The 10,719-nt window shown below is 66.6% G+C and overlaps 3 protein-coding genes across 9 annotated transcripts in view; 2 read left to right on the top strand and 1 right to left on the bottom strand.

Moving 5' to 3' along the window:
- Nucleotides 1-2,062: 2,062 nt before the first annotated feature.
- TMEM210 (transmembrane protein 210) lies at nucleotides 2,063-3,168 on the top strand. The gene is made up of 4 exons (XM_081804015.1): nucleotides 2,063-2,271; nucleotides 2,416-2,551; nucleotides 2,725-2,754; nucleotides 2,920-3,168. Exons 1-4 carry the CDS (start codon nucleotides 2,184-2,186, stop codon nucleotides 3,116-3,118), a joined length of 453 nt encoding a protein of 150 aa, XP_081660141.1. The 5' UTR covers nucleotides 2,063-2,183; the 3' UTR covers nucleotides 3,119-3,168.
- A 298-nt stretch (nucleotides 3,169-3,466) lies between these two features.
- Nucleotides 3,467-5,279, top strand: LRRC26 (leucine rich repeat containing 26). The gene is made up of 2 exons (XM_081804005.1): nucleotides 3,467-4,804; nucleotides 4,881-5,279. Exons 1-2 carry the CDS (start codon nucleotides 4,132-4,134, stop codon nucleotides 5,261-5,263), a joined length of 1,056 nt encoding a protein of 351 aa, XP_081660131.1. The 5' UTR covers nucleotides 3,467-4,131; the 3' UTR covers nucleotides 5,264-5,279.
- The window catches only part of GRIN1 (glutamate ionotropic receptor NMDA type subunit 1), a 24,156-nt gene continuing 18,680 nt past the window's right edge, over nucleotides 5,244-10,719 (bottom strand). For 2 of the 7 annotated variants that reach the window (XM_081804010.1, XM_081804012.1), the window contains 4 exons: nucleotides 10,295-10,513; nucleotides 10,012-10,121; nucleotides 9,759-9,904; nucleotides 5,244-6,148 (listed from right to left, as the gene is read on the bottom strand). In XM_081804010.1, coding sequence (XP_081660136.1) covers nucleotides 6,080-6,148; nucleotides 9,759-9,904; nucleotides 10,012-10,121; nucleotides 10,295-10,513 — 544 coding nt within the window. In that variant the 3' untranslated portion in view covers nucleotides 5,244-6,079. Of the gene's footprint in view, nucleotides 6,149-6,168; nucleotides 6,518-8,429; nucleotides 8,541-9,758; nucleotides 9,905-10,011; nucleotides 10,122-10,294; nucleotides 10,514-10,719 lie in introns of those variants that run through there. The other 5 variants (XM_081804007.1, XM_081804006.1, XM_081804008.1 and 2 more) reach the window with 5 other exon arrangements.

Here is a 10,719-nt window from a genome sequence, read left to right as displayed (position 1 = left end):
CCAGAGCCCTGGCACATGGGTGTCCCTAGGCCACACCAGCTGGGGAAGGCCCACCTCTGAGCCTGAAGCTCAGGCAGGAGCACACCGGAGGCCTCCAGCCCCAAGCCTCACTCTGGCCTTTGGAAGGAGCCGTTGGGTCACCCGCCCTCTTCCTGGCCTGAGGCCCCAGGGCTGTTGCTGGGACACGTGGACGCCACTGGGATGTGTGAGATGAGCAGGCAGCTGAGCGTCCCCTGATGGACCAAGAACTCCCCACGTCCGCAGCAGGAGGGGCTGGCTATTTGTGGCTCACAGTGAAGCTGGTTTCTGTGCCCTCAGGCACGTGGTCGGGAGCACGCTGGGGCCTCAGTGCTCAGAGTACAGTTGAAGAACCCTGTGAAACCAGTCTTCCCAGTGCAGCTGGGAGGCCAGCAGTGTCCAGAGCACACACAGGGTCCTGTGCAAGGGGTTTTGGGGGCCTGGCACTGCCCCAGCCCTGAGGTCCCAGGAGGCAGGGAAGGGTGTAGGCTCCACCCAGGCCGGTGATGGGAGCTCCCTCTAGCTGGTGGCGCTGTCCTCCCAGGCAACAGAGGCCCTTTGGAAAGAGCCTCCACTCCTGCTCCCACCTGCCCGGGGTGCCTTCCCAGGCCTGGAGCCATGCCTATTGCCCCTACACACTCTTGGGTCCCCCCGCCCCCAGCTGTCTTCCAGTGCCTACCCCCACTTCTCCACTTGGGCCTGTTGCTCAGGGCCCTGTGGCCAGCCCTGTTCTGGGACTTCCCTTTCTTACCCCAGAGTGTTCTGTTGGCCACGGGCTTGGAGGACAACGTGGTGGGAACAGGTGTGTAGCCGTAGCAGCTGACCCCTCCCTCTCCTGGACTCTGCCCACCACTGAGGCTGCTGAGCCGTGGTCACTAGAAGAGGGGCCTCCCACTTTCCTCCGGGTTCTGGTGGGGGCCCAGGAGGAGGCTCTGACAGCCCACATTCCCTCCAGGAGGAAGGCCGTCTGGCACTAGGCTGAGTGTACCTTTGTCGTCCTAACCAGGGTGCAAACCTGCTAGACCGGCCTGGCAGGGGGCTGCGTCCGGTTCTGGACACGGCACTCCTGCTTCCCGTCCCTTCCGACTTGGTTTGTGGATGAATGTGGTAAAAAAGCTGTGTCTTGGGTCACAGCATTACTCATCAGGCCAGAAACCGCTGGCTGGTCCCTGAGGGCTCCCCTAGGAGGGGCCACCCCTGTCTGGAGTCAGGGAGGTCCCCAGCGAGCAGGGGTCAGCTGGGACCCCTCTGCACGCTTGCCCCTGGCGCCCTGCGGGGTCAGCTGTGCGGTGGGGCACTTCCTCCTGCTGCCTGGGTGGTTTGCTTGGCCGGGTCCTTAGGGGAGGAGGGAGGAGGCCTCAGGGTGGAGAGGCAGTGCAGGAGACCAGGGAGGAGGCTGAGGTTAACTCTAAAGATGCCATCCTGCAGGTGAGTCCCTCAGGCGGCGCTTGTCGGGTGGCAGGAAGATGCCCTAGGAAGCAGCCCTCAGAGGGTCAGCTGGGCTCCCACTTGAAGGACACCTAAGCTGGAGCCTCAGATGCTACCTGCAGCTGCTTCTGAGCCAGGCGCACCCGGAGGATGTGCTGGGGAGACCTGTGGGCAGTGCCCACCTCTCCTGGGGGGTTGAAGAACCCCTGGAGGTTCCTCCGGACCTGAGCATTGCTGGGGCGTGGGTGTGGGTGTGGGCGGGACCCTCCCCAGGACGGCCCGCGTGAGGGAGGGCAGTTGAGCACAGGTCCACGCCTTGCCCCCCCTTGGCCCCTGCTTGTCCCAGCCCTGGGGATCCTGAGAGAGGAACCCGGGCCTGTGCTGCGCGCTCTGGGCCCCCCGGGGTTTCCGGGCCACTGTCTCCACCTTCCCAGGGGCCTAGGCATGGGCTCCACCCCCTTCCCCACAAAGCACCGCCCCCCCAGGCCAGGGCAGCCCCATCCTTGCCTTGGCCTTGGGTCTGGCAGGGCACTCAGAAGTGGCTCCCAGGCCCCTCTCCACCCTACCTACCCCACCCCGGGGCTGCCTGCCCAGGGCTCCTCCACTCGGGCACCGAGCTCAAGCGAAGCTCCAGCCGAAGCCCTGCCCCCACCCGCTCTGCTTCAGGGCCCCACTGTGAGGTCAGCGCCTTCCGATGGGTTCCGTGCGGAGGTGTGTGGTGGGGCTGGGGGCTGGACATGGCCGCCTGTCCCCACCCTGACTCCTGCCTGGTCGGCAACCCCCTTGGCCTCCTATGTTTGTCCCTTTTGCTCATCCCTGCTGCAGGTGCCTCCTCCTGCCCCCGAACCCCGCCCCTGCGAGGGCCCCTCCCGTACCCTTCTGGTGGCCGCCAGGGAGAGGGGCGGCCCTGGGGGTCCTCCGCTGGCCGGTGACGAGGGCCCCTCGGCCGCACGGGCCCTGTCTCTGCAGCTGGGACGTACTGCGAGTGCAGCCTCGGCCTCAGCCGCGAGGCCCTCATTGCCCTGCTCGTGGTGCTGGCGGGCATAGGCGCCAGTTGCCTCTGCGGCCTGGTCATCGTGGCAGTCGGTGTCATGAGAGCCAAGAGGTGCATGAGCCCGGGGCTGGGGGGGCGGCTGGGGGCCGCAGGGCCGTGCTGGGGGACGGGGGGTTACCGGGAGCCGGGACGCCATTTCCCAGGCTGGGCTGTGGAGAGGCAGGCGGTGGGGGCGCGTCTGGGCTCCGTTGCTCCGGGACTCACACCTCCCCTTGTCCCTCCAGTGAGCCATGCCCCAGACACATGAGCAGCAGGTGAGTAACCTCGGGAAGCCCACAGGTGAGCCGCGCCCCTGCCTCCTGCCCCTGGGAGGTGCGGGGGGTCACAGATGGGTCATGAGCACTGGCCGGAGGCCCGGGCCCGCCCTCTCGAGGCCTGTGCTGGTGGCCAGCCAGCCTGACCCGGCCCCTGTCGTGCAGGTTGGTGGGGCACTACGGAGTCCAGGAAGATCGCATGGACCTGCACTCCGTGCAAGTGGAGTCCCATGTCATGGACCCCGACCTGGAGGTCTCCATGCTGCCGCCCCTGGACGAACAAGGCCTCCTGGCCATTCCCGTGGACCCTATGGCCCCAAACATGACTGTGGAGGGGGAGCTCCCTCTCAGCCCCCCAACCTGAGTAGGGCTGCAGGCAGCCTGGGGGAGGGGAATTAAACAGTATTCAGTGCTTCTGCCCTGTCCTCCCTGCAGGCTCATCCTCGAGCCGCGAGCCGCGGTGCAGCTGTGCCACGGGCTGGGGAGGGGTTTGTGTGCACCCAGGTCACCTCCTTGATCTTGGGTGGGGGGAGGAGGTACCCACTGTCCACCCTCCCGGGCAGGGAGCCACAGCCCTGGTACTTCCACCTCCTCTTGCCGAGGCCTCAGCCTGGTCCCTCCCCTCATCTTCCTGCTGCTGTGTCCCATGAAGTTGGCGGGGCGCCGGGGGCCCCTGTCCCCCCCACCCCCACCCCGGGAAACCCCAGGACAGGATGTGCAACTCTGATGACTCCAGAGGGAGCAGTGTTTGACAGGAGAACTTGGGCTGGTGTCTGTGCCCTACCCACACTGTCTCCTTGAGGTTCTAGGACAGTCCTTACAGGGCCAGGTGGGGCAGACATGACTGTCCCCTGCCTCGTACCCCCTCCACCCTCCAGTCTACCCCCTGGGCTCAGGCCCCCATCATGTGCTCCTGACCCCACCAATTATCCACTATGGGGATGGGACCATCCCTATATGGGGGGGCACTGTGTGTATGCTGGGGTCACTTTGCTGGGCAGGAGATGGGCAGAGACCGGGGAGAGCAGCAGGGATCACGGAGTCCCATTCCGTGCGTGGCATCGATGAGTTTGGTGGGTCTGGGTGTTGTCCAGCGCTCAGGCCTCCGCGGGGCGCAGGGTGGTAGGCACCTCGGGAGGAGGGGCGAGGCGTCTTGTCAGCGCCGCAGCTGGCCCAGAGCCAAGAGCAGCCCAGCTCCAGGACAGGTGGTTGGCAGTGCAGGATGCTGGCTGGCTGCCCAGCCCCCGCCCTAGGTGCGGGACTGGCCATGGAACAGGAACTGCCGGCACTCGGGCCGGAGATTTAGTATTTGTGCAAACGCGGTAGAGACGCACTGGCTCCGTGGACGCACGAGCAGCGGGCTCCTAGCGCTGCTCCATGAGGAGCCCCTCCTTTCTCTCGCGGCGGCCGCCGCCGATGTTGCTCCTGCTGCTGTCGCCGTGGCCACTCTGGGCCCAGTCGTCCACCGCGGCCACCTTCTCGGGAACCCCAGCCACCCCGGACTGCCCCGAGGCGTGCGAGTGCGCGCCGGGCGGCCTGGTCAACTGCTCGGGGCGCGCTCTGCCCGCCGTGCCCGCGGACCTGAGCCGGCGCGTGCGCGCGCTGCTGCTGGACCACAACCGCGTGCGCGCGCTGCCGCCCGGGGCCTTCGTGGGCGCTGGCACGCTGCTGCGCCTGGACCTGCGCGAGAACGGGCTGCGCTGGGTGCACGCTCGGGCCTTCTGGAGCTTGGGCGCGCTGCAGCGGCTCGACCTCAGCGACAACCAGCTGGAGGCGCTGGCGCCCCGCACCTTCTCGCCCCTGCGCGCGCTCCGCTCCCTCTCGCTGGCAGGCAATCGGCTGGCGCGCCTGGAACCCGCGGCGCTGGGCGCGCTCCCGCTGCTGCACGCGCTCAGCCTGCAGGACAACGAGCTGTCCGCGCTCGCGCCGGGCCTCCTGGCCCGCCTGCCCGCTCTCCACGCGCTGCACCTGCGCGGCAACCCCTGGACCTGCGGCTGCGCGCTGCGTCCGCTCTCCTCCTGGCTGCGCAGGCACCCGAGGCCGGCGCCAGGTGAGCCCTCCGGGCGAGGGTGGACGGGCCGGGACCCACGGCCACCGTCGCCTGACTCTGCACCTGTGTCCCGCAGAGACCGAGACGCTGCTCTGCGTGTTGCCAGGGCGCCAGACGCTCAGCCCCTTGACCGCCTTCCCGGACGCCGCCTTCAGCCACTGTCCGCAGCCACTCGCTCCGCGGGACCTGGCCGTGGTCTACGTGCTCAGGCCCATCTCGTTCCTCGCCAGCCTGGCCGCCTGCCTGGCGCTGGGCTCCGTGCTCACCGCCTGCCGCACGCACCGCCCTCAGCCGCCTGGGGAGACCGCGGGACTCTGGCCCTGGGAACCCCGCCGCCTCTGCTCAGGCCTGAGCGGGCCTTGGCTGTTCTCGAATCTTCCCCCGTCCCCTGCCCTTCTTCACAGTCCCTGCACGCGTCAACAAGCAACACAGACAGAAATTTTCGTGACATTCCTTTAGACATCACCACTGCACAAACCGGGTCAGGGGCAGTGCGCGCCGGGCCCCCAGGCGGAGGGGCAGCGCGCGGCTGCGCACGGGCCGCACGGGGAAGGCACGCGCTCGACACTGGAAGGGCTGGGCCTGTACAAGTTGGCGGGCAGGGCTGAGGACAGTCCGGAGCCAGCGCGTGGGGGAAAGCCTATCTTGGGCTGCAGGCTGGAGGAGGCAAACGGCTGGCTCAGCCCTCGCGGAGACCGGACGAAAGGGTCAGAGGCAGCGGAGAACCCCAGCGCACTCCTGGGAGGCAGCTGCCCACTGAGGGTCAGAGTCTGCCGTTGGGGACGGGCAGGGCCAGCTGGATGGATGGGGGTCAAGCCGAGAAGGGACGAGGGTAAGAAAAGGAGAGGGGTGGAGCCGAGGCTGCCAAGCCAAGAGCAGGCGCTGGAGGAGGGGGTGGCCCAGCTACTTGTGCCTCGCATCCCCACTGTGGCTCTGGTAGTGGCTGGGGAAGGCTGGGGCTTCAGTCTCTGCTCCAAGCCCCTCCGGGGCCAGGTTAGCCCCTCTCCCCCACTGCTTAGACACCCCAGGGCCCTGCCTCTGCCGGAGTGCCCTGCGGCCCTGCCCAGCCAGCTCAGCTCTGGCCTGTCCTCAGCCGCTCTGGTCCGAGCCTCGGTCCAGCAGGGGCTGCCCGCCCGGCAGCAGGGCGGACAGACAGATGGGAGGCCCAGGGTGGGCAGTCTTGGGCGGGTGGGCTTCCCTCAGGCCTTCCCGAGCAGCAGGACCCATCAGTGTCCTTGGCCGGGCTAACTGGGCAGGTGGGCGCCTCCGGGGGCCTCACACCACGGTGCTGACCGAGGGATCTGAGAGGTTGAGCGTGCCCGTGATATCAGTGGGATGGTACTGCTGCAAAATAGAAATACACAGACAAGGCAGCCCGTTAGCCCCCATGCTCGGGGGCACGCGCAGGGCCGGGACGGGTGGACCGGCCAGCCGGCCGACCGGCGGGCGGGCGGGCGCGGCCTGGGGGAGGCTGGGGGGGTGCTCCTCCCCCTGACCCCGTCGTGCTCCGGGACTCTGCGTGGGCCGGGCCGCTGTCCCGTCCATCTGTCTGTCTGTCTGCGGGGGAGGGGGGCAGAGGAGGGCGGGCAGGGCGTCTCAGCTCTCCCTATGACGGGCACACATCTGCAGCTGGCCCTCCTCCCTCTCAATAGCGCGTCGCGGCAGCACTGTGTCTTTTTGGTTTTGCAAAGCGCCGCGTCCACCCCCGGTGCTCTATAAATAAGAACCAACAATCAATACCCGCTGGCCCCGCTGGCTGCCAGGGACCCCAGCCCTGGGCGCCCAGTGCTGCCCTGGCCCAGACCGGCCACAGGACAGGGGCAGAGGATCTTAGCAGCCGGATCGACCCCACCCCTCCCAACAGAGCCCCCCACCCAGGCCTCCCTCCAAGCAGGCGCCCAGCCCGAAACAGGATGGGAACTAGACTGCCCTCCCCCGCCCAGACCCTCCAGCTGGCAGCATCCCAGTCACCCCTACAGGGCAGGGCCAGCCCCAGATGCCACATGGTGTCAGGGCTGCCCTGGGAGATGGTCCCTGGTGCCTACAGAGGCTCGGGTAAAGAGTCTATTGGGATTGTGTCCCCAGAAAGGCACCTCGAAGGTCTCTGAGTTGCACCTGGACCAGCTAAGGAGCGTGCAGCTTTTCTTTGGGTAGGGGTATTATTGGGTGGGGGGGGATCAGGGACACCCTCACAAAGCAGCCTATCACCTGTGTAACTTTTGTGCTCCTCCCTAAAAGTGTCGTCTACAAGGATAACCTCTCCCCAGGCCTTCCCCACCACCTCTCCTCTCTGGTCTTGGATCTGTTCCTGAACCCCTTGGCAGGGCCCCTGGCTCAGCCCACTTTCTCGGGCCTGTGCTCCCAGCTCCCAGTCCCTCACTCTTCACCTACCCTCCCAGTGCCAAGCCCCTCCTGGGAAGCAGAGCAGCCAGGCCACATGGGCCCCTCTGGGGGCACCCTGATGGCTTCACCCTGGCCTCAGATCATTCTGTGCCAAGCTCTGTCCATGTCCTGGAGATCTGCCTCCTTTCCAGTGCGCTCTGTGTGTGTGTGTGGGGGGGGCGGTGTGCAAATTCCTGTTTCCACCTTGGAGCATAAGCCCCTGCAGGATGGAAGCCAAGCTGGCCCCTGGACGGCAGGGAGGCCAAGGACAGTGCTAACTCTGGGTTGCCCCCTCCCCACCTTGGACCGGGGTGCCCCTAGCAAGGCTGGTCCATTTGAAGGGCTTTTATCCCAAGTGTGCATGCATGTGGTGTGGTGACAAGCTGCCCAGGGTAGGAGGCCCTGCTCTGACGCCCTGTGGGGAAGCGCTGGAGGGTCGGGAGCTGAGGCGCTGCCCTCCTCCCTCAAGGCCTCTCCTTCCTGCGCCTCTGTCTGGGAGCCTCAGTGACTCCGGCTCTGCCTGGGGTGGGCTCCACCCCTCTGGGGCCACCCAGTCCCCTGTGGCGGTCCCCTGTGGCTGGGGGCCTGTCCCAGTTCCAGGCCCCGGCCGTCCACCCAGATGGAGCCAGGCCCGGCCCCCAGCCCCGGCCCACACAGAGACCACATGGAGGGGATGCAACAGGCATGGCTCTGGTGAGACGCGTGACACAGGTGTCTGGGTGGCGGGGCTGGCGGCCAGACAGATGGGCGGATGGGACACCACAGCCACCCCCACGGATGTCGCGAGGGGGAGCGAGGGCAGTGGGCTCCTCTGGGAGAGGCTGGAGGAACGGATGTGACAGAGGTGGCGTGGCCTCCACAGGTGAGGAGTCCAGGACAGACCGGCTCTGGTCTCCCAGGGGCCCTGGGCTCAGAGGCTGACTGGCTGACCAACGACATGACACAGCTTCAAGATGGCGCATGGCGTCATGGCATATGGGGGGCAGACCAACGCAGAGACACATGGGGAAAGAGGACCCAGTGAGGGCCGTGGGAGAAAGGACCGAGAAAGGTCTAGAGAGAGAGTGAAGACCTCGTGTGCTGGGCAAATAGAGATGAGGGCAGAAGGGCCACAGCGGTCAGAGGTGGGGGTGGATGGGATGGTGAGGGAGAGGGGGAGGGCACGCCTGAGGCACGGGACACAGACACGGGGGCGGGGCGAGATCAGAGTCGGAGACGTGGGACTGGGCGTTCTTCCCCTTACCGTGTCTTTGGAGGACCTACGTCTCTTGAAGCTGGAAGCCAAGGTGGAGGTGATAGCCCTAAATGTGGCTTTCTTTTTAGGGTCGGGCTCTGCTCTACCACTCTTTCTATCCTAAAATGAATATGTATAAGTGATTAGACAGCTAAGGGCGGCGGCCACACCTGCCCTCGCCTGCTCCTCGGGGGCTGCTGCCCAGCCTGGCCGGCCACTCAGGCCCTCGCTCCTGCCTGCCTCGCTGTGCTGGACAGACGGACCAGCAGCTGGACGTATGCAAGCAGCCCCTGCTCCTGTACCCGTCTTGGGCCTGACCTTGCTTGTGCTGGGGTGGGGCTTGGGGGGTCCCGTCCGGCCCTCTTCCTGGGAGGTCAGCCTGGCTCCCTGGCTCCTGGGTGACCCTGGATTACAGGTGTCCCAAGGAGGAGGGTCCCCCAAGCCCTGGAGGAGTTGCCCCTCGGGCCCTGCCAGCCATTCTGTCCCCTGAGGGGGACGCCAAGATTCAGGAAGGGGCTGAGGGGCCAAAGGCAGGCGGCAAGATGAATTGGAGAGATAGATGGAGGTGGCTTCCAGACCCTGGCCTGGGGTCTGGTGGCCAGGATGGCCCTGTGCCAGCCAGTGAGAGCAGTGACCGGGTCCCAAGAACAAGAATAGGCAGATGAGAGGTGTGGGGGCTCCAGCAACCTGTCCCCCCATGGCCCTCCCTCTCTGGACACCAACTTCATCCCCGGACCCAGGCTCTGGGGAGGCACCCAGAGAAAGAGAAGAGATGAAGGAAGCCAGAACTGGGCCGTGGGGCATGAGCCCACGGGCCTGCACAGGCCCCACTGCCTGCCCTATGCCAGGTGGGCAGCCTGTTTCCTGCTGGCAGCGAGTTCCCACAGACACGGCCTGGGGTGCCAAGCAGGGCCAGCTGGCCCGATTCAAGGTGGAGTTATGGAGCAGAGGACAGAGCAGGGCAGCAGGGAAGGGGGTCCCTGGCGGGTGCCGAGGAGAGGCATGGGCGGCGAGGGCAGAATATGTCTTGGACTCACGTGCTACACCCAGGTGGGTCCCTGTCTTACCCTGCCTCAGTTTGCCTTCCTATGGAATGGGCGCCGGCGGGCGACTCTGGAGACAGAGGGGCCAGGCGGAGGCTTGGAGCCGGGCTTTGCAGGGGGCAGCCACCTGCAGGTGGCCCCCCAGCAACGCTGCCCCTGGTTGGGGCTCCTAGCTCCAGTCCTGCCCACATGGGCTCCTGGGAGCCTGAGCCGGTGCTTCGGCCTGCGGGAATGGAGGAGGGCCGGGGCCAGGCCGGGCCGTGGGCACCAGGCCTCGGAGGCTGGCCTGTCCTACCTGCAGGTTCTTTCTCCACACGTTCACGGCTGCAAACGCTAGCTGCATCTGCTTCCGGCGAGCGTCCTTGTGTCGCTTGTAGGCGATCTCAATGAAGATCAGGAAGATCCCGGCCACGATGCCCCCAGCCACCAGCATGAAGACCCCTGTGGGCCAGGACCCAGCACCTCAGCTGTCGGCTGGCCAGTCTGCAGGCCCCTCGGAGAACCCCACCGGTGTCAGCAGGGGCGTTGAGGGAAACGGGGAGACCTACCTGCCATGTTCTCAAAGGTGAGGGTAGCAGGGGCGTTGCTGCGAGAGTCACACTCCTGGTACCGCACCCACGTCTTGTCCAGATCTTCCATGAAGCCGTTCTCATGGGACCTGGGAGGGAGCGTCCTGGAGTGGGTGGGGCCCCGGGGTGGGGCCTGGGCCGTTGGGGGAGGCGGGGTCTGTGTGCCTAGGGGAGGGGTCTGGCTCTGGGGAGGGGTCGGCCTCTGGTGGGAGCCTCTTGGAGAGGGATGGAGGGCAGTAGGCAGCGGGTGAGGCAGACTCACTTGAGGATGGACAGGGAGACGTTCTGCTTCCAGGGGCTGTCCTTGCGCATGCCGATGCCAAAGCCCGAGCGGAAGAACAGCTCGCCAGTGGTCACTAGGTCGCATTTCTGCGAGGCCTCGAACTCCAGCACCGCCGAATCCCAGATGAAGGCATGAAGCTTGCTGTGGGCAGGGGCAGGGGTCACAGGCGCCCTGCACAACCAGGCTGCCCGCAGTCTGCACCTCCTGCCCACCTGGAAACCTTACCTCTGTCTCCATCCCACGGTTCCCATCCAGCCTGGACACTCTCACTTTTCCTGTAGGGGTGGATGCCCCTCCCTGCCTATCCCCCCTCACTTGTCCCACCCACCCGTCCCCCCCCACTTGTCCTGCCAGTCCCCCCCCACGCGACTTGTCCCGCCCACTCCTCCCCCTCACTTGTCCTG

The sequence above is a fragment of the Leptonychotes weddellii genome, chromosome 14 (assembly GCF_054177405.1).
Source record: "Leptonychotes weddellii isolate Sample4059 chromosome 14, ASM5417740v2, whole genome shotgun sequence".
NCBI lineage: Eukaryota > Metazoa > Chordata > Mammalia > Carnivora > Phocidae > Leptonychotes > Leptonychotes weddellii.
Note: the sequence above shows the minus strand (reverse complement) of the source record. Positions and strands in the feature narration are given on the sequence as shown.